Here is a 23,573-nt window from a genome sequence, read left to right as displayed (position 1 = left end):
ACGCTGAGTACCGTGGCGGAATCTTCCCATTTGTTTATGCCCTTCTGCCAGACAAGTGTCTGCAGACTTATAGAAGACTTTTCAGGCACGTCAAACAGGCGGCTGGCGTGTTTGGTTACAAATTCAACCCGGAGAGAGTCGTATGTGACTACGAAGCTGCAGCTATAGGCGCCGTTAGCGATGTCTCCCATCGAAGCGAGCTGAAAGGTTGTTTCTTCCACTACTGCCAGTGCATCTGAAGAAAGGTGCAACGCCTGGGTCAGGTATCATCCTACATGCAGAACGAAGACGCGAGGCAGTGGATAAGGAGGTGCGCGGCACTCCCGTTTGTTCCCCTCCAGTTAGTTGACGACGTCTTCCTCTGGGTGCAGGAACTGGAACAGGAACGCTGACGGTCAATTCTTGTTTCTACATTTCAGAGCCATTTAGAACCACTTCGAAAACGACGACAGAAGAACTATCAACGACGTCGAAGGTTGGCATTACAGGTTGAACAGCACCTGCCATCTTCGTCATGGCAACATATATAGGCTTGTGGAGCTCCTCCAAAGGGATCTACAAACGAATGAGCGGCAACAGCTTTTACTCGAGGCTGGCCATGTAGTCCCGCCAGCAAGAAGGAAATACAGCGTCCGGAACCAGAGGCTGGAAATCCTGAAAGCGCAACTTACAGTCGGCCAGCGCACAGTTCAGCAATATATTGATGTCATCACCTACCTTTTGCACTTGGAATAAATCGCGCATATGGAAAACTATTCTTGTTTCATGTACAGCCTTTGGGAAACGATATTTCATTTAACCCGAGGTCCCATTGGGAAACAATATTTCATTTAACCCGGGGTACCGCTATGGTTGATAGTGTCAAGGTGGCGAACTTCCTAAGCAAACGGTTCTCTATTCGGCCAACTGAGACTGGACCTTTTGGGTCATTCGGCCAGTTGGGAGTCTATGCTTCCAGGTCAGGGGATTACCGGCGTCACCCAGTTTTCAAAGCTTTCGGCGAGTTGGGATTCGGCAGATTGGGAAGTCACAGTACAGGTCGACCGGGAGAACCACAGAGATTTAACAGGATTATTGGCGCCCGCTATTGCCTACGTCTCCGGCCTTGAATAACAGAGCTCAGGATGCAGACCTACCGCAAATCCCGTACTAGCAATATATTTTGAGCCTTTCTGACTCGTATTTTCCCACAGTCGAATTTCAATTCTGTTCACGTGCCGGTCAGCGACGTTCCCAGTCGGTGGCTTCTGTTTCCGAGATGAACACCAAGTACAGTATGAATCGCGTGTACTGTGCCGACTATGCGGTGCAATGGTAGCCATCTTAAGCCAAAACTGGAGAGAAGTACGCTTTGGTATTAGAAGCAAGTTCCCTAGAAACATACCGGGCCAATGGATGGCAGTGCGAGCGGCAGTCGGATTCCATGAGTCTTGCCGCATGTGGACGGAAAAAGTGGAAGGAGATGGACGCGTACTCTTTAAATTGTAAAATATTTTACGAAAAAATCGAAAAATCCATCAAGACTCCATCAGAAATTGTAATGGTCCATTAGAATATTTTGATGGACCATCAAAGCAACTTGTCGGCACATTAACAACTCCTAGTGGTCCAACAGGGCTGTTAGCGGTCCGACAAATGCTGTCCCACAGCCCACAAAAAGGCCTGATGGTACCACGCCCCTGACGGCCCAATAAAGGGTATCTAACTGCCTATCAGGTGAGCTTAGTGGTCCCACAGGACAGGTACGTCAACGAGGCATTGCGATCGAACAGGTGATGCCTCATTCTTGTTCAGGGGCCCCTAACGGGACATCAGAGATATGGAATAGCATATAATCGCCAAAACACTCCATGCAGGACGGAACTGCAATAGCTATGACGTTACTTGCGTCCTGTCCCGTCCTACTCTTGTCCTTTAGTGTTTCCTTGTGTCGAATGTCCTAGCTGTTATAAAAAATGAGCAAAGCACCGAGACGTCAAGAGCTGGTTTATTTGTATACAATATTTTCCAGAAAAACGATAATACACATCACGTAACTTGTAAGGTATAACCTGGCTGGACCCCGCCGTTAATGTTCCTTTTCAGAAGCTACTCTGGCTGTTCCTCGAAAACTCTGGACATCTTGACAGTGACGCATCCATCTACTTCCACATGTGGCAAGGCTGGATTCCGACGGCCGCTCGCACTGCCTCCCATTCTCTCTTCTTTGAGGCCCGGTTTGTTTCTAGGGAACTTGCTTCTCAAAACAAAAGCGTAGTCCTCTCGATTTTGTGGCTTAAGTTGGCTATCATAGCACCGCATAGTCGCCACAGTACACGCGATCCATACTGTACTTAGTGTTCATGTCGGAAACACAAGCCACCGATTCAGAACGTCGCTGAACTTCACGTAAACGGCACTGAGATCAGACTGTGGGAAAAACGAGTCAGAAAGACTCAAAATATATTGCTAGGACGGGACTAGCGGTAGGTCTCCAACCTGAGCTTTGTCATTCAGGGCCGGAGACGTCGGCAGTATCAGACGCCAACAATCCTGTTAACTCTCTGGCGTGGTTCTCACGGTCGAGATGTACATCGTGTGCCCCGCACTCAACGTTTGTTGCGCGGTAGCCCGGATTGTGTTGAGACGGAACCTTCCATTTTGCGGACACATGTAGGTCATAGCCTGGGCTATGTACCTACAAAACATGAAGAAAATCGGAGGTGGGGTTTTTGAGAAACGAGAGTAAAAAAAAAACATTTTTGAGAGCATAACTGTACTCTACACCGCCTTGCTTAAAGGGGATGTAGAGTACAGCTATGCAAATTTGACATCAGTTTAAAGAGCATGCTTCGACCTACACGCCGGTACTTCATATATCTCGATGGCATGTATAGGAGGAGTACAGCACAAAGGCAAAAATAACCAAAATCAGAATTTTGTAGCAACTTTGGCAATTTTTAATTGAAGGTCAAAACATAATTGTCACGTGCTGTTTACGCAGGCTGAAAGCCGTTGTACCTGACATATTGCGCAAAAAAAAAATCAATAGTTCGGAACAGTCCGCTGGCGAGGAATAAAATGTCAAAGTCGCTCCGTCAGAAAGCTCCGCCGCCGAGTCAATTTCTTTCAATTTTTTTCTCTGGCGGAATACAACATATAGAGCCAAATTATTTAATGCTCCTGTGTACATGCGTGTGCGGTGCAACATATATTTTTTCAAAGGAAATCGGTGATGGTGTCCGGACCACCCTGCCTGAGTTGAGATGGAATCACCCAAGTACTGGATGGATGTAATGATAGAGAACTGTATTTCGACCTGTGAATGGCCAAAAAGCGGGTAGAGCTCCAGGTGTGGTCCCATTAATGGCCAGCCTCCCTTTTAATACACGGCACTGCTTACTGCCACCCAAAATGGGGATGAAAACAAACATGGTGAAGCGGAAATTTCGTGACAAAATATGTTCACAGAGTACTCTGACTTTACGCTGTACATGTACATCCTCATCTAAGTTCATCGAAAATCAGTTTCAACTGATGCTCCGCTATCGATATCAAACCCCAAAAATAAATAAAAACATTATGTCTCGGTGTAAGGCCTAGTGTATACGGCAAACACAACGAATTTATAACAAAAACGGCACGGTGCAGCACAATGTTGAAATTAATGAATTTTATGGATATAAACATTCTTTTTCTTCTAACTATTCATGTAGATAAATTAAAATCGTACCGACGACAGCGTTTGTACCAGCAGGTGGTTCTGCCAGCAGCTGTACAACGACGGAAGCAGGCGACAGTTACCGACGTGCCTTGCGCAGCCTAGGTGGCGTTCATCAAATTTGCACCGAAAATCTACAAGTTTTGCAGAGCACGAGATGTATCCATTTCAATCCCATCCAATCCACTTGCCATCCAAAATTGTACTGCCCATGTTGGATAGGGGGACAAATAATAGTGAGGATAGGTTGCGTGATAGTGCCCCATATTTCAAGACGTCCCTAATCAGAAAGCTGAAAAAGGCGGTGGGGCTCCAGGTATAGGCATGACCCATTAATGGCCAGACTCCTCTTTAATACACGACTCTGCGTCAAAACACGTTCCAGCCTCAGAACAGTTAGCTTCAAGCATGTTGAGAAATTTCGAAGTTCATTCATGTCCACATCGCTCCAGTGTTTTATCTGTGATTGTTGTCTTCAGCACCTGTGTTTGCTGTAGTGAGTTTTCCGAGTAGTGCAGCGAAGTACCAAAGAAGTGGACGTTCGTGCAGTGTGCGTCCATATGGAGCCGTTTCATAGAGTGAGTTTATTTCGTACGCATGGAATGAAGAGGAGTGGTAAATTCCGTTTACTTTAGCATCTCGCAATAAAGTTATTGTTGTTACTGTTAGATCTCGCGTGCCGATGATTAGCGCCCCTAGCGGATCGTGCGGATGGGCTCCTCATAGGGGTTGCCGATTATGACATAGTCGTTATAATCTAGTGGGTCGTTGTCCCCGACTCGCTTGCTTCTCCTGACCACCACCTGCTATTATATTGTAGGTCGTACCCCTTGCAGCTACGTAGCCGTCACGCAGTCGATTTCTTCGACGAGCAGGGCGCAGTTGGTGAGGAATACGACATAGTGTTGCCCGTAATTTTCAATTTTAATTTTCTAAAAGCTATGAGCCCAATTTGGGCGATAATTGTGACGTAGGGGTATACAGGCCTCGGGGTATAAATTTTCTGAGATCGCAGCTCTACTGCTTTACAGTACCATTAATTGCGACACTCCCTGCGATAAACCCGATTAAGTAGGTAATTACCTTCGCGATAAAGTCGCCTCACTGTGAGTGTTGTTAATGTTCGTTACATGGACTTAGCTTTCCCAGAAACAATAAATGTCGCGGCCACGAGTGCCAGGAATCTCATTTTCGTGATACGTCATTCTCTCCGTGCCGCCCCATGACACATTAAACAGTTGGCGTGCACAACCTTCGTGAGACCAAAACTTAAGTATGCCGCATCAATCTAGGACCTTCACCAGGCAGGCTCCATCGAAAGTGTTCAAAACCGCGCATCCGGATTTATACTTAACTTTCGTTCGCACCCCAGGGTGAGAAATTGAGAAATGAGAGCAAATGACAAATTCGAGACATCTTCGATAAAATTCCTCAGCAACATAGCTTCACTTTGGAAGTCCCAAACGGAGATAAAATTTTCAATTTCTAGACCTTCTCAATTCTCCATATAATAATAGGTATTGTTAGGAGTGTGAACAAAAGCAAAAAGTCAGTTTTCTTATTTATATCAAACCATTCAAAAAGTCAGCAACCCTATTAGGTGCTTTGCTCTATTGCTTTTGTTACTTCCCCTACTCATTTGTCCATATCCCATGTAGCTGTACAATATAAGTAACGGCAAATAATAGAAATGTATTATTACCTGGCTCTGCTTTGCCACAGTATTCGGCACGGAACGCTGTTGGCAGCAGGTAGTTTCTTTGCACCGAAAAGCCTTCAGATTGCAGAAAGTCTGTCAGGTAGTTGTGTGCCTTTACTTCTTCTAGGGCCAATTCCGGATTCTCCCAGAGGAACCGGCTCAATTGGTGCAGCTTCTCTCGGCGACCCTCAATGGCTTCCTCCACCGTTGCACCAAAAGCAGCATCCATCTCAGCTGACTGACGAGCGACTGGATGTAATCGAACCTGATAACGCTGTTGCGTTCTTTCTCTCAGATGGTGACATCATACTTCAGATAAACGCGGCGTTGGCTTACACTTCACGAGGCAGATATGCCTCTCTCGTACGGCCGCTCTGACTTGAGGTTGCATGCTGTGAAGGACTTGCATCGTCAGCGCACAGCGCTGAATAACAATTGCGATGTTATTCGGCAAAAGGAACTCGTTATCTACTGTGCAAGAATGTAATCAAGATACTAACGAAGTTACAGGTAATGAAAATGAACTTAAATTCCCGTGGCACTTTGGAAAAGTAACGAGTTACTTTCATGTTTCCTAATACCTAATATACACTTTTTAGTTCTTGACCTTTCTTCAGTAAATTCCGATCTTAATCTCACAATGGGTAGTGCAAGGCGTTTTATAATACTTTTGAAAAACGAAGACTATACCAATATGTTTGATATAACGAAAGAAGCGATGAAACTCCCCATGTATCATCTCACAACAAAGTTGTTGTTGTTAGGGCTAGAATTTAATGATTTTGATCTCATAAGTTTCTTCAACTTCGCACAAAGCAGGCATTGAAAGTTTGGGTTCTATGAGTGGTCCTCTACGCACATTTCGTAGAGCAGCACCAAGTTTTAATCTGGCTACATAGTGCCCTCTGGTATTATAAATACACTGCTCGTCGCTATGATGAACCTCACCTGAGTCTCCTAATGTAACAGAATTTGATAGCTTTCAGTGCGCAACAACAAGAGAGCGGAGTCAGACAAACCGTGCCCGTACGACCGGCACGCACATGTTGTCGTGTCGTCAGAGATGGAGGGTAAAGCTTGCGATTTACGCAGACCTGAATCGAACAAAAGGAACATGGAACTTGATCCAAGTTACTTTGAAAAAGATAGCTGAAAAAGGAATGAGTTCTTCAAGAAGTTACTGGTGTCCAAAAGTTACGATTTAAGTTAAAAGTTACCGGAGAAAAGTAGCTCAGTTACAGTAAGAGTTATCCCCCAACGCTACAAATTAACAACAAAAATTAAAATGTATGTTTGGTTAGGTTACATATATGTAAACGTGCGAACTCGAACACTTCCACCCGAAGACAAAACAAAAGCACGGTGCCAATACACCTCGTGATTCAGAAGAGGACAGAGCCTCCCCCGAAACACCTAACTGATGATGTAAGCAAATACCATGTACGCCATCGAAGAAGGAGAGGCACTCGGCAAATAAAGATGCCACGAGCAGTCGTACGTTTTCGATCAAGCCAGTCGAGAGAAATTGCCTAAACTGATAAGTGGGATATGACGGATTCTTGCGGTTTTAGTTTTATTGCGAGTTTGTGGCGGGACTTGACAACGGACAACGGTGTATAATGCTTGGAAAGCGGATCGTACCGAAAACGTCAGTACCGCCAAGCACATCCGTCGAGAACAAGAAGAGTGCCGTGCCAGCGCTCAGCGCCGATTCTGACATATCACCACGTCCATCCCTGTGGATGACTGGGTAGACGAGAGTCAGGACATGGGTGGTCACGAGGACCAGTCACCCAACCAGTTCATGCAAAGGTTGGACCAATATCAAGTACAGCTGGACGGCGAGGACATATTAAAATGTCCCTAAGAAAGGGCAACTTTGCGTTAAGTTGAAGCTGAGTGTCAGTGACACAACTGACGAGATAATTCGTACCCTCCATTCGACGAAAATAAGTAGCGATCTTTGCGAGACAAGGAATATGGAACTGTCGATGACCCGCTTCGCCCTACCAGAGGGCATGAAGCTTTCCGAAAGGCACGAGAAAGTCAGTTTCCAGCGAGCACAACCCGCCGTACAAGAACGTCTGCGAAAACGACTGGAACTGCTAGGACTATGGTGAAACAGTCGTCGAACGACGCTGCAGCCAGTACAAGCAAAAAGGGCAACGATCAGTCCAAGACGAAGTGCTACAATTGTCAAGGATACGGGCATCTTGCCAGTGCTTGTCCCGAACCCAAGAGACCGCAACGCTGCTCGAAATTTAACCAAGAGGGTCATGGACCGAGGAACTGCATTTCCCAGACGGCCCCCACACAGTTATACGGGCAACAGAGAACGAGTAGTGCATAATGATCTACAAGAACGTCATAGTGTGCGGCCGAGAAGTCATCGCTCTCTTCGATAGCGTGGCTGACATCAGTCTCATGAAGCTTAGTTTTGCTCCCAAGTTGAACAAGCAGCCAGGAGGAAAACAGCAGGGGAAGTTGCACCCTATACCTCCGGTACCGCGCTCATTCGAGGTTGTGCGCATGGACAACCTGGGACTATTTGTAAGGAGTAGTCACCGGAATACAGTGCTCCTCGTGTTGGCTGACGACCCGCACCAAGTTCGTCCAGATACGTGCGTACCCAAGCACAGGGGCGCATCTAGGATTTTCCCGAGGCGGGGGGCCGCTGTGGACAAGTGCCACGTGCATGGCCGACAAAACGTGTTATTTTCGGTTAGACATTGATAACGCAGCATCAGTTGAAACTGAGTTTCGAGACAGTTATATGAGGATGTACGTCTGCATCGTAAAACCAGTGGAGTCTGTGAAAATGTTTTGTCAGGAAATTACCGCTTCACCGTGTTTGTTTTTGGGTGGCAGTAGGGCGTCATGGCCACCCCCGCAGTAAAAAGCAAACCAATCAGAGTCATGGAACTCTGATTTACAGGTCGAGCCTCTTTTTGGGGCTACTCCAAATGGCCAGACCGGCTCTGTCGTGGAGCGTAGGGATGCCACTTCCCCGGATTTCACCAGAACAGCTCGGAAATTCAAGACTTGCGTTCGGTGTCGTTGTGAAGGTGTAATCCGGACATAAAATGTTGTGAAATTGCCAAGTAGGAGCAAAAACCTTACGACTTCGCGTGAGTTATGTAACGTTTCGGATTCCGCGCGACTGACTTCTGAGGTGGTGCCTTGAAGCCAGGTATCAGTAGTACTAGGTGGGGCAGAACCCAGCCCCGGGCGAATCCAGCACCCCCCCCTACCCTGAGCCCTGCGCGTATTTTTCCCTGCGCGGCGCGTGTGGGGAGGGTTGTCCGCGCGCTTTTCGGCGGGGGAGGGCTGCGCGTGCGCTCATCATAGCATATTTTTCAGCCTGGGCAGACTTCTTTGGCCGACTTCACATATTTTTCCGATACAGCAGGTGAGCGGTTTACATGCAGAGACATGCAAAGAAGGGTCATACACAAAAAGTACATGTGAAAATATATTTGTTAATGCCATTCAAGTTGATATATATTTATTAAAGCCAATAGTGCTGGGAATTGTGATGCCAATCAAGTGAAGGAGAAAAACCCAGCCGAAAAAACCTTCAACACCTGTAACAGGGCGGTGCTCGGGTGGAGGGTTGCTGTGGTGGGCGGAGCGTGGCCGGAGGGCTGCGTGCTAACCATTCCACCTTGGCTGACTTCTTTCACCATTTTCCTACTTGGGCCGATTTCCTTCCCGTGACAGGTGGGCGGAGCGTGACCGGAGGGCTGCGTGCTTACCCTTCACCTTGGGCTGACTTCTTTCACAATTTTCCTACTTGGGCGTCGCGTGGCCGGAGGGCTGCGTGCGCGTTTACCATTCAGCCTGGGCCGCCGACTTTCGTCATTTTTCAGTCTGGGTCGACTTCAATTGTAATTTTCCAGCTACAACAGGTGTGCAGTTTACATGCAAAGGATAGCCATACACAAAAGTACATGTGAAAATATATTTATTAAAGTCATTAGGAATTATGTTATGACTCTGCGTGAATGGGAAAAAACTTAGCCAAAAATCTGAAATAGACGGAACACAATACACGTAACAAAGAATATTACAGGTATGATACATTAGCATTGAATAGGTATCACAAATCAAACACAATATTTTTATTAGTGGAAGTTTTCAATGAATCAGAATTGATAGCGCATTTAAAATATTCTTAATCAATACTATTACAATCAAAATTACAAATTGTATTATAAAACGTCTAATATTCCTATACGTGAGAACCATCAGTGCAATAGCGGGAAGTTTTGATGGTTGTATGCAGTTAAATGTGAACAGCAGAGACACTGGAAGACTATGGGACACGAACACAAGATGAAATAAAATCTATACCACTACAAAGAAGATATTCCACTTCACCACATAGCACGCTCCTAGCCAACAAACAGAACGACACGAACACAAGACGAAATAAAATCCATACCACTACAAAGAAGATATTCCACTTCACCACATAGCACGCTCCTAGCCAACAAAGAATGACACGAACACAAGAGGAAAATCAGAAGAAAAAATCAAACTCATCAGAAAATAGACATGTTAAAAATGAACTTCACCACATAGCACACTCCTATAGCCAACAAACAGAACGACACGAACACAAGAGGAAATAAAATCTATACCACTACAAAGAATATATTCCACTTCACCACATAGCACGCTCCTAGCCAACAAACAGAACAAAGAACGACACGAACACAAGAGGAAAATCAGAAGAAAAAATCAAACTCATCAGAAAATAGACATGTTAAAAATGAACTTCACGACATAGCACACTCCTAGCCAACAAACAGAACGACACGAACACAAGAGGAAATAAAATCTATACCACTACAAAGAAGATATTCCTAATCAAAACAACATAGTAATCTATCATTCAGTAAATTAGAAGAAAAAATCAAACTCATCAGAAAATAGACATGTTTAAAATGAACTTCACCATATAGCGCGCTCCTAGCCAACAACCAGATCTAATGATATCTGACCTGCATGATTTGTTGAAGACGAATGCCGATAGATGTATGGAAGACCACGGAACACGAGCGACAAGAGGAAATAAAATCTATACCACTACAAAGAAGATATTCTTAATCAATAGGATTACAATCAAATTACAAATTGTATTATAAAAGTCTGAGACATGAGAACCATCTTTGCAATAGCGTGAATATTTGTCATAACATTTCGAGCGCAATAGGGAATCTCAGTTTCATATTCCAACATTACTCAACTTTTAATTTCTTATTAAGTGAACAGCATAGACGTAAGGAAATAACGAGAAACAACACAATCATCAGCTACAATTAATAGAGAGCCAAACCTGCGCACCATCCAACACATAGAGAAATAATAGCTAATCAACAATCAAATCAAGCTTTTAGTAAATTTTCGTTCGAAAAATATTCGTAACTTTTAATATCCACGACATAAAGAATTCGCATTATGTTATAGTGTATACAGAAAATATCAATCCATTCGAATAACTTCTCTAACATCGTGAAAGAGTGCTCGTTAAAGTGAGCGACCTAAAGCTTGCGTATTGTGAAATTACACGTTCTACAACACTGATCATAAATCGCAATACCTGTTCAAATTGTAATTAAACTCTTACTGATGTGTGGTAGTCACCACTTCTCCCGAATGTGAATCGATAAATTTTAGCAATTAATCCACAATCAAATATCTTGTATGGTATGTGTGAGTATATGCATAACTTTTTAATCTATATCTTTAGAAAAATGCAAAAAATAGCGTGCAGTTTTGATTTGAAAATTTAAAGAAGAAAATGATCTTTAGTGTGGAATTTGCGTTTTACAATGTTATGAGCTAAAGACTTATAAAATTACAGTATGGCCTTTCCATTTGTAGTGCCTAGATGCTATGACACTAAAATAATGTGATAGTTTTTTCTGTATGGTTACGGGAAATCTCTAGTATATTTTGTGAATTGGATCTACGTTTATGTGTGACCTGCGCTGATCTGGTTATTACAATTAATATAACATATCTTCCATTGTGTTTATGCATAACGCTCATCTTCATTGTATATTGGTTAAGCACTTCTGATGGCAGTTGTGTGATCCGCTTCTCCCAAAATCTGATTGCCACTTGGAAATTATTTCATATACGTTTGTGTGCCGTGTGTTACGACGACTACGTGATTAGAAATGTAGACTTGGCCTGCACGTCGTGCTCGTAAAATCTTTCGTTTGCATTGTGGCATCTGATAATAGATTCGCTTTTCGCGAAGGCTTCGTATTATCTCCCAGGCAGTGAACCCCAATGCGATTGTAAAAGTTGTCGCAAACGACCAGCCGCAATCAGTTATCTTGCCTTACTTCCCGTTTTGCCATATCTTGGCCCCCACTGCAAGCCTTGGACGGCTCCTTTTTCCTACTCATACAAATGGACAACTGTGTTGACAAAAATTTATTTGTTCCGCACTCCAATCGGTTGCTTGTCAAAGACGCCTTTTCTTCTTCTTTTACTATGTCTGGGCTAGTGCAACTGATTGAGAAATATACATGCACTGTGGAATTTAATTCGTGAAATATGATAAGTTTTCACATGAGATTAGTGATCCTTTTTTGTAATCATAGACTGATGTATCATATCTCTAAATTTCAATGGCCGATCCTTCTCCTGCAATTCTATCCTTCGGGTGTTGAATTTGTACGGAGTGTAGTCGAGTAAAACCTATTTGGTGGTCAGGTCTCATTCCATACGAGAATTCTTACAGAAATTGTGGAATATTTCGTTTCCTTAGCGATCATTGTTCTCAGTCTAGCCATGCTAAATGTAAAGTGTTTTTCATTGTGATGCGAAGAATGACAACAATGATGATGATTTTAATGATGACAAAGATTACAATTATTGTTTCACTTATACACTTGTTTATTTCGATAAATTACAATTCTATTTCAAACTCTGAAGTTTTCGTTTGTTGTCTTCATTGATGAATTCCGAAGACATTAAATAGTTTATTCTGATTATTGGGTGCTTGAATCCAGCGTTGATTAATGCAGGCGCTATGTTGTCGCCGTGTTTGTATTGCTTCAACAACTTGCACTTTGTCGCGATGAATTTGCAGAGTCTCTTATTGATGCTTCCTTTCTTTGTATGAAGGTTCTTGATTGGCGTACAAGAGGGTATTAGATGAAAATCGTCCGGTGGTCCACCGCAATTGATATGTTTGTTGAGTTTCAACAGGTGATAATACATCAGACCTTGCACGACAATATTGAACTTCTGTTGATTCGACATCGTTGCAGAGACTGGTAGAAGAAAATAATTGCGTTGCCGTGGTAGTGGAATATATCACGTGATAAGATTTTATGTACTTTCCATCTCAGATATGTGTAATTTCAACAAATCCGTAATGAATCGTGCGATATAGACTGCTTGTATATGATAATTTGATCCGACTGCTTTCTTGATGTATGCAATGCCCATTGCAATGATTACAATTACATCTGGTCTAGTGTATTTCAATTCTTCGTTGGCAAACCTCAAAAACTCCGCCATCAATCCCAATGGCCCTTCAGACGTTGATGTGCAGATATCTTTATAAGTATTGTAGATTCGGCATATAAATTCTTGCACCTTCAGTTCTGTAGTTTGTACCATATCTCCGAATACGACCATGTCTAGGACGTATTGAAATGCAGCGATAATGAAATCGTTTCGCGGCTCCTCCTTTTCGAAGCAGTTTTTTATCACATCTTCCCATGACTTATGGTATCGAGTACAAAATCTGTCCATCTTTTCAAAGTAGAGCAATTGTCTCTTCTGTTTTCAAGTGCACGTCTACACTTAATTAAAAGCATATCTATGTTTATTTTATTGATTAAAATTTTATTATCTGATTTAGAATGCTATAATCTCCACCTGTCGTGAGAATTATTGTTTTGATTTTGTTTCAAGTATTCACTCGACTGATATTCTATGAGTTGTGAACTTACCGCTCGAGATAATTATTGTCTTGTATTTGTTTCAATTGTTCACTCGATTGACATAAGTAAGTACCTCTAAGATGGGAATGCCTCATAACTCTGAGTTGCATTTCACATTTGATATTTCTGTGTGGTTCATTAGAAATTTCTGTTGCAAAATATTACAAAAATTGACGTAATTAAATTTGTTTCTCGTTTTTGATTGAGTATCGTTGCTACCAATTAATAATTTGAACTTTCTCTACATTTTCAATAACAATATCGCATCTCTACAAACTTAGCCGACTTGACAACCACTTTGACGAAAGATTTCCATTTCAGGGAAAGGATTCGAAAAGATAGTGACCCCAGCGAGTGATATCGACATCTATTTGCGCTGCACAATAAACTATATCGCCTTTGAACTCTCTTATCTGACCTCTAGAGCGCCCCATTTGCTGGACAAACTAATATAGCCCCTAACCCTTTGAGTGATAAAGCATGCGCTGTGCTATGGTCACATAGATATAGACATAAAGTCTCCTGGCTTTGAGGAAAAGAGTGAAAACCGTGCATATTTCCTATGTCTTGGATACCTCCATCAAGGTTCGTAGTGTTTGTTAGAATGAAAATTGTATATTGATCGATTTTATGATGGTTCAATGATAGATTATTTTCCTCTGTTGATGTTTACGTGTCCCCGCGTGTTCCTCTGTTCTTCAGCGTTAAGTCTGTGCTATTTCGCCATTGATAGATTGATTAGCTATTATTTCTCTATGTGTTGGATGGTGCGCAGGTTGGGCTCTCTATTAATTGTAGCTGATGATTGTGTTGTTTCTCGTTATTTCCTTACGTCTATGCTGTTCACTTAATAAGAAATTAAAAGTTGAGTAATGTTGGAATATGAAACTGAGATTCCCTATTGCGCTCGAAATGTTATGACAAATATTCACGCTATTGCAAAGATGGTTCTCACGTCTCAGACTTTTATAATACAATTTGTAATTTGATTGTAATCCTATTGATTAAGAATATCTTCTTTGTAGTGGTATAGATTTTATTTCCTCTTGTCGCTCGTGTTCCGTGGTCTTCCATACATCTATCGGCATCCGTCTTCAACAAATCCTGCAGGTCAGATATCATTAGATCTGGTTGTTGGCTAGGAGCGCGCTATATGGTGAAGTTCATTTTAAACATGTCTATTTTCTGATGAGTTTGATTTTTTTCTTCTAATTTACTGAATGATAGATTACTATGTTGTTTTGATTAGGAATATCTTCTTTGTATTGGTATAGATTTTATTTCCTCTTGTGTTCGTGTCATTCTTTGTTGGCTAGGAGTGTGCTATGTGGTGAAGTGGAATATCTTCTTTGTAGTGGTATAGATTTTATTTCCTCTTGTGTTCGTGTCGTTCTGTTTGTTGGCTAGGAGTGTGCTATGTGGTGAAGTTCATTTTTAACATGTCTATTTTCTGATGAGTTTGATTTTTTCTTCTGATTTTCCTCTTGTGTTCGTGTCGTTCTTTGTTCTGTTTGTTGGCTAGGAGCGTGCTATGTGGTGAAGTGGAATATATTCTTTGTAGTGGTATAGATTTTATTTCCTCTTGTGTTCGTGTCGTACTGTTTGTTGGCTAGGAGTGTGCTATGTGGTGAAGTTCATTTTTAACATGTCTATTTTCTGATGAGTTTGATTTTTTCTTCTGATTTTCCTCTTGTGTTTGTGTCATTCTTTGTTGGCTAGGAGCGTGCTATGTGGTGAAGTGGAATATCTTCTTTGTAGTGGTATGGATTTTATTTCGTCTTGTGTTCGTGTCGTTCTGTTTGTTGGCTAGGAGCGTGCTATGTGGTGAAGTGGAATATCTTCTTTGTAGTGGTATAGATTTTATTTCATCTTGTGTTCGTGTCCCATAGTCTTCCAGTGTCTCTGCTGTTCACATTTAACTGCATACAACTATCAAAACTTCCCGCTATTGCACTGATGGTTCTCACGTATAGGAATATTAGACGTTTTATAATACAATTTGTAATTTTGATTGTAATAGTATTGATTAAGAATATTTTAAATGCGCTATCAATTCTGATTCATTGAAAACTTCCACTAATAAAAATATTGTGTTTGATTTGTGATACCTATTCAATGCTAATGTATCATACCTGTAATATTCTTTGTTACGTGTATTGTGTTCCGTCTATTTCAGATTTTTGGCTAAGTTTTTTCCCATTCACGCAGAGTCATAACATAATTCCTAATGACTTTAATAAATATATTTTCACATGTACTTTTGTGTATGGCTATCCTTTGCATGTAAACTGCACACCTGTTGTAGCTGGAAAATTACAATTGAAGTCGACCCAGACTGAAAAATGACGAAAGTCGGCGGCCCAGGCTGAATGGTAAACGCGCACGCAGCCCTCCGGCCACGCGACGCCCAAGTAGGAAAATTGTGAAAGAAGTCAGCCCAAGGTGAAGGGTAAGCACGCAGCCCTCCGGTCACGCTCCGCCCACCTGTCACGGGAAGGAAATCGGCCCAAGTAGGAAAATGGTGAAAGAAGTCAGCCAAGGTGGAATGGTTAGCACGCAGCCCTCCGGCCACGCTCCGCCCACCACAGCAACCCTCCACCCAAGCACCGCCCTGTTACAGGTGTTGAAGGTTTTTTCGGCTGGGTTTTTCTCCTTCACTTCATTGGCATCACAATTCCCAGCACTATTGGCTTTAATAAATATATCTCAACTTGAATGGCATTAATAAATATATTTTCACATGTACTTTTTGTGTATGACCCTTCTTTGCATGTCTCTGCATGTAAACCGCTCACCTGCTGTATCGGAAAAATATGTGAAGTCGGCCAAAGAAGTCTGCCCAGGCTGAAAAATATGCTATGATGAGCGCACTCGCAGCCCTCCCCCGCCGATAAGCGCGCGGACAACCCTCCCCACACGCGCCGCGCAGGGAAAAATACGCGCATGGCTCAGGGTAGGGGGGGTGCTGGATTCGCCCGGGGCTGGGTTCTGCCCCACCTAGTACTACTGGTATCGAGGGTGGTTCGTCGTTTCGAAGTGTTCGGTACCTATCCCCAGGGATGCACGATACGAATCACACAAGTGTATTTGCTTTCAAGGTCTGGCTCTGACGACTTTTGCAGTCTCATCTTCTTTGAGATAGCGTACTCTCAATATCAGTCGGTTGTGGTAACCTCGATGAAAATTGTGAAAAAGGAATACCACTGCAGCTGAGGCGCTATATAAGACAGATTTTTTCTTCTTTTCTGCACTTGTACAAGTGCAATTTGACTGCTACGTAACCTAGTGAAGTTGTAGGCAATGCAATAACCGCAGCTCGTAATTATGTAAGCTCTCGGCTAATTTCCGGGTTGTCGCCCAGTGCCGTAAGAGGCACGCGGGCCTTGCGGTAGTTGTGAAAAGGGGGGCCGTCGCCACCCCCTCGGGATTTTACCGTAAAATTACGGGAAATAATTTAATTATTTAACATAATTTAAAATCGCCGTAAAGTTACGGGATTTTACCGTAAAACTGCCTTCTTACCCAGAACTCGCTGCCAAGGCGAGCCCTTTTCTGCGCGCGATTGATACTACGACGACCCACACACTGGTAGTCCGCTACCCCAGGGAGGAAGAGTCCTTGCTCCACAGGCTTCGACTCAATGTGGCGCGGACTCCACTGTTCCTCTTTAAGATGGGCCACCTTTGTCACCCAACTGCCCCATCTGTCATGTTGAAGGAGACATCCCACACTTGCTGCTCCACTGCACCCGTTACCGCCACCATCGTTTTCTCCTACGGTCACGCATCGCTCGCCCCAGGATTTCGGACTTTTCGCTAGCTACGCTGCTAGGCCCCACACAAACATAGTCAGGTGACAGTTCCTGCGGATCTGTTGCATTCTGGGTAAACTATGATCAGCTTCGTGTTTGTTTACCTTACCAGTAAACCACCGATGTCCAAAGGACGTTCACATAATGTTACAGTCAGGACGATGAAAACTTCCTTAGGGCATCCTGAAACCAATTTTTGACATACTTGGGATGTACTCAGAAGTGCCAAAATAACATCCGCGCGCGTCCCAAAGAAGTCTGTCGTACGGCAGTGACCACCTTTGACGGACCTCTAGTGGACCTTTTCCCCGTGCCCTAGCCAGTCTTGCTGGCGTTCTCTGAACATTACACCAACGCTGCACAACAGTGCATATGATGCACAAACAAGCAACATGAGATCAACCACTTTATTTCGTATGAAACTGAGCGCCATAGCATGACATGACAGGCATTTTTCCACAACTGGTTATTGAGCAATTACATGTCTTTGAAAACAGGGTGTTCATGAACACACACAGCACCGGTCCCCAAGGAGTAAATTCGACGACAAATATGCTGGAGCACTGAGATAATCGGCGTCCATGCTGCACTGTATTTCGTACTCCTGGAGATTTGCGATGTCCCTTCCAGCTTGCCTTTCGTGCGCAAAAATTAACGCCATCCAACTTCGGCGAGATTCAGTTTCCACCACGCCATCCCAAATACGGACTGCCCTGCCTGCAGCGTCATTTGAGCTGAACTTTCAAGAAATGCAATTTTAAAAACACTGCTACAGCAGCATGTCACTGTGAAGTACGCATTGATGTATATGCATATCTTTACACACAGCACCGATGTGAGCGGTCTGACTGCAGTCTTGCATTCTCCCTATCAACAGTCCTATTGCCTGCGAAGACGGGTAAAAGCGTGGACAACTGCGTAGTAGGAACGTGAATGTCTCCCACATTGACTATACGTACCTTGAAAAGGGTGATACCTTGAAAAAAATGACGCCCGTATGACGCCACTTGTTGGAGATCCATAATTTACATTCACCAGCCACGACGTTTCGACACATCTGTAGAAGAGTCAGTAAGCTGCGACACATTCTACTTCCCTACAAATTATTTATTAAAATCATTCACAATTTTTTACATTCAAAAGTACAGCTGTAAAGGTGGAGCAGATGACGAAGTTGCATGGGTGAAGCGTATGCCCATCTGTTTAGCAGTAAACACACGTCAGTGAAGAGCTCTGCAACGCACTTTAGGGTAACTTACCTAATGTCTTTCAACATTTCTGTAATGTATCTTGCCACGTCGTGCGTGTGCTGTCCCAACCGCGTTCTTCACGGCAATGAATATGTCGAAAGCATCTGAAATTCAGAGATTCGACATTAGTAACAAGGCCACTGAAGCATCTCATGTGACGTCTTCACCCTGATAGATGCTCGTAGGGTCACGAGTACACTGAACTGACAGATAAATGATAAAGTATTAGGAATCAAAAGGGTAACAATCACACTGCTCGCGTAAAGTAATAGCAACCCACACGCTAGGAAGGATACCAAATAAAAGTTGCACGAAGCATGGCATACAGACACAAAACTCTCCTTTAATTCACGAAACCGCAGGGCTTCTGGACGCATCTTCTGACGTACACACATAAAAGCACGTCCAGGCAACACTAGTATAGGGCATAAAAACACATTCACAGCAGTCCAGGGCACCAAAGCCACAACGAAACGCGAGACAACGGGAGCGATAGTAAACGCGCACGAACTGAACGAAGTTCACAAGCGAAATGGACGCCGCAGCGTAGAAACGGTAGAAATGATCCGGAAAGCCACCTGTCCAAGCGCTATTCGGAATATAGCAAGAGACCGGAAAGCCGCTCGAAGACGGGACCAACTCTATCGGAAAGAGCACGTTTTCCTCGTCAAAAACAGCCCTCATCACCTTCCTACGCCAGCAAGAACCCTATATAGAAAAAAAAAAAATGCCCCGGTCTAACTCGAGAACGGAAAGGAATAGAAAGATCTACGCGAGAAAGAAAGTTTCTACGCGTTGCCCATGTCGAGTGCGTGTACCAATTAAAAGGAAGTTGGATCCGACGCGGCCTTCGAACCTGAAGACAGGAACAAAGGTCGAGGAACGGGGGTCGGTGCTAGGATTTTTGAGAATGACGCCCTAGTCACTGGAAATCGACGGCTGGTCTGAATAGGAAAGTTGTAGAGAAGGGAACAGAGCACGCGCACACAAAATTTCGACTAAATCTGACATTTGGTAAGCCAGTTACAACACCGAAAAATGGGAATGCGTTTCAGGGTTGCTCTAGCCATCCGAGTCCTCGTTATACTCTTAAAGGGACTATGAAATTTCCCGAACCCCCATACTTTTTTTCGCTGGAAACTGTTCTTCCCGCAGAGAAACTAATATGCCACACATTTTTCCGGACGAAATCGCTCCACTCTACGAGGAGCACGCGCTCGAAATGTCTCTGCCGCGTTCCTCCTCTCCCGCGCATATTTCTCTGTCGACGGTGTAACTGTACGGACCGCACTTCAGTTCCCCGTTACGTCACCGGTGTTGCACAATGACAAGTAAAGGCGGGGTCCCATAGCCTCGATTTGAGCAGCAGCAGCAGAGCAACAGCAGCGGAGCAGCAGAGCTGCAGCGACACGAGCGGTCCCATAGCACTGGGCGAGAGCAGCAGCGCTGCCGAGCTGCAGAAATTCCCTGCTGCTCCCGTATACGAATTTTTGGTTGATGTGCTGCCGTGTTGCTCTGCAGCCGATCGTGCACGCCAATCAGAAGTATTGTTTACGTATGGAGCTGTTCGGTAGTGTTCAGTGTAGCAAAGCTGGTGAGTGATGACTTGTTTTCTTTTGCGTCGGACGATGTGCAAGTGCTTTTACAAGCGTGCCTTTCAAGTGCAGTGGTTTCACAATCGACTCAGAAGCAAGGTTCAATCGTAACACTCGCTTTTCTTGTCATTTTCAGTATATGTATATGCAGAATATGGATTACTACGAATAAAGTGTTCAACCCAACCCGCGTTATCGGTTTATTCACGATGCGTATCATAAAAGGATTATAGAGGGGTGACTTTTCAGCACCGTGAAGGCGCCATCCTCATTAGTACTTTACAGGAGCCGTGTAGCTTCTGTACCTGTGTGTTATCGCTTGTTCAGGATCATATATTGCCGACAAAAAGCCTTGAGCCATGGTTCCCATCAGTGTCAGTGCTACCAAGCTTCCACTTTGTCAGTCTTCACTATGTTCTGTCCGAGTGACGATCTTCGAGAACGATTAATTCTGGAAGTCCAAGAGAGACCCCCTCTCTGGAACAAATGGGATAGTAGATACAAGGATCGACATGAAGTTTCCAGGTTATGGCTTGAAGTCCAGGAAGCGATGAACCATCCAGAGATGACAGGTAAGAAACACTTTATTGCAGAGCAACTTGAAAGCAACACTTATAGCAAGCTGTAGAATTTGCCTCGCTCTTCCTTCCTGAGTACTCTTACTGCTTAAGAACAGTGAAAGTGTATTACGTGTTTTGCAGCTTTAAAAATAAACAATTGAAATATGTGCTGCTGTATTTTTTTATACATTGGGTATGACTTTCTACTGAGTGTCCCATGAGTGTTCAAGTGGGGCTGATAACCAACTGCCCTATGCTGTAGACAATGAGAACACTGTAGTTGGTTTTCTGTTCCTCATGCACTTCAAGCATTCTACCTCAAGAGAGAGCCTGCTAGCATGGTATAGTCACTGGCCATATATCAGATACGTCTACATGTGACAACATGAGTAATGATCTTCACAAAAACAAAAATGATGCAGACATTCATTTCAAAGTATTGAAATTGGTTCATTCCATACAACGGCCAATATGTAAGAAGATGATATGCACAAGAGATCCTTGCACACTGTAAAAGAAAACAGAAAGTGCAGGTGGAGGATTGCAACCATACAAGGATGAACTTAATCGTAGAAGGTTTCCTATTACAGCAAATTTCTCTATTGTGTGTCATATAAAGCTGCTGTGCTTTGGATATTGATATACTCTCGATTGTTATTTGACAACCATGGAACAAGCAGCTGTGTATAAAAGTTCCTTTTGGTTGGTGTCTGTAGCCTGCACCCACATGAGGTTTTGGAGAATGTCAGGGGGTTTTCTTCCCGTAACTAATGAATTTAGGCTGTAAGCTCTAAGTTGTTGAGACACAACTGTCAAAAGAAAATGATATGTATATATTTTTTTAACCAGAGACTAATCCAAGTTTGGTTTTGTTTGCGTCAACACAAAATTTCTTGAATAGCTGGTAGGCTGAATGACAATGCGATCAGACTATGAATTTCTGTTAGAAAGAGTGCAATTCATTAGGCTGCCACTGTGTTGAAAATGTACAAAAAGAAACATTACATAGCAAAATGTTTCAAGTGTGTATTACGCCTGTAAAAAATCATGTTTGTATTACATTGCTAGCGGACAAGAAAGGTCCCTTTCACATGAACGCCTTCACTACATTAAACTATCATTGTAAATGTCAGATCGGCTTCACTACTCAAAGCTGTGTTAGCACATGCTCTAATGAGTATGCCTTTCATTATTTCATGGGTCATCATGGGTAGTACAGAAAAGAATGCTCACAAGATTAGGCACTTCACATGCTAAGTCTGCACATCAAATTTTGAGTGCACAACCATATGGTGTGGAGCACGTACTTGCTTGCCCTAAGCTAGGAGAAGTTCCAAAATATATTTTTTGCTCGCTTAAACAAAAATAACATATCAATGTGAGTGCACAAAAAGGGGCAACAGACTGACATGAAGCTTTGCAGGTCAGTGCTTTGTCCCCTTTCTTTTTTGTACTTTTGCCAGATGTATTGGGAATGTTCTGAAGCAAAACTCTTGGCATTTATTGAACTGTCCACACAGCAGCAATGATTATAATGTGTTGTAACCATGGGTATAAGCATACAAAATGTAGGTTGCAGCTAGTTAATGTTTACAAATGTACAACATCTTAGTGTTTCATTTACTCTTTTGTAGTATAACTAGCAGCTCTATCTGTTACTTTACAGGCTACTGCTTAAAGCCCAATAAGTGTAATTTGATACCTTTTTGTTTTTGTTTTGTTTCACTTGTAGTGTCCTAGCACAGTTATGCCATTTTATAAAAACGAAGGATATCTCATGGATCCTAACATCACAGCAGGGAGTTCATCTAAGGTCATCCTGACTGCATGTGAGACCACAGAATTTGTGTAATTCCTGCTTGAAGGAAAAATGGTAGTGTACCAAATTGAAGCCTCGAGAAAACAATGCTTGGCAAGGATATATGAAAAACATTGCAGTAACTGAATAACTTGGTAGTTACACTTTGAAGTCACTTTAAACAAAGGTGACAGCTGGTTACAGTTACAAGACATTTTTACAAAAAAGTTACTAGCCACACTTACAAATTACTACCAAACACTAGTAGATGGAACTACCACTACTACTTATTCGTATGGGAGGCATCCATTTAAAATGCCAGTGTAAACATAAAAAACAATACATCATGCATGTACTTGTCAAAATGCTTTCAATTCCATGTGCAATTTCTTGAGCCTTCTGAACGTATGGATAAAACACACGCACACATGTTCAGGCAGTCAGAACTGTGAGAACACTACAATAACATCATCTTTGCTTATTATGCTAACACACACAAATAAAATTGTTCAGTAGATAGACTACATTTAAAACATATCATACATTATGGAGTACTCTAATGGATGCACTTGTATCATATCTACAGTGGACATGTGCAAAAAATCATGGAAGAAGCTGTACGACAGCTTCAGGAGGAGCTATACAACTTCCAAAAAAGCTGCAGCTAGTGGTGCAGGACTTGATGACATCCTTGAGGCAGAGCAGAGTGGAGAAGCCCACAAGTGGAAATTCTACAGCGCTCTCCTTTTCCTCAGGGATGTCGTCGCCCCAAGAAGGTAAATGTCACTGTCTTATGTACCACTGTCAATGCATCATTGACATAGGTCCCATCCCCATTAACGGTACTATATAAAACGTTGAATGCATATAACATATAAAACGCACTGTCTTGTCATAGGACAATATGCAACCGTCCCCAAGAACAACGTGCAGCGACCATTCAAGACCTTGCACACATTGAGCCGGAAGTTCAGGTAACGCTAAATAAGGTGGTATGCTTGTACAGGTTACCAAAGAAGTATGTAAATCATATTATTCAGCCCTAGTTAACATGTAACAGAGTAAAATTCTAAATACCTAACCTACTAAAATAATCAAGACACATTTGAGCAGAATGCTAAATAATTCAACACAAAAAACACCTATGTATTAATTACAAGAACTTTGTTTTATGCAAGGAAGTCTTG

At 43.0% G+C, this 23,573-nt stretch overlaps 1 protein-coding gene across 1 annotated transcript in view; it reads right to left on the bottom strand.

Moving 5' to 3' along the window:
• Nucleotides 1-5,658, bottom strand: part of LOC135388440 (xaa-Arg dipeptidase-like) — a 39,917-nt gene extending 34,259 nt beyond the window's left edge. The window contains exon 1 of the mRNA XM_064618008.1: nucleotides 5,403-5,658. Coding sequence (XP_064474078.1) covers nucleotides 5,403-5,628 — 226 coding nt within the window. The 5' untranslated portion in view covers nucleotides 5,629-5,658. The remainder of the gene's footprint in view (nucleotides 1-5,402) is intronic.
• Between the last annotated feature and the right edge of the window lie 17,915 nt (nucleotides 5,659-23,573).

Source organism: Ornithodoros turicata, chromosome 3 (genome assembly GCF_037126465.1).
Source record: "Ornithodoros turicata isolate Travis chromosome 3, ASM3712646v1, whole genome shotgun sequence".
NCBI lineage: Eukaryota > Metazoa > Arthropoda > Arachnida > Ixodida > Argasidae > Ornithodoros > Ornithodoros turicata.
The sequence above is the reverse complement of the archived record's forward strand: the minus strand, read 5'-3'. Positions and strand labels throughout refer to the sequence as shown.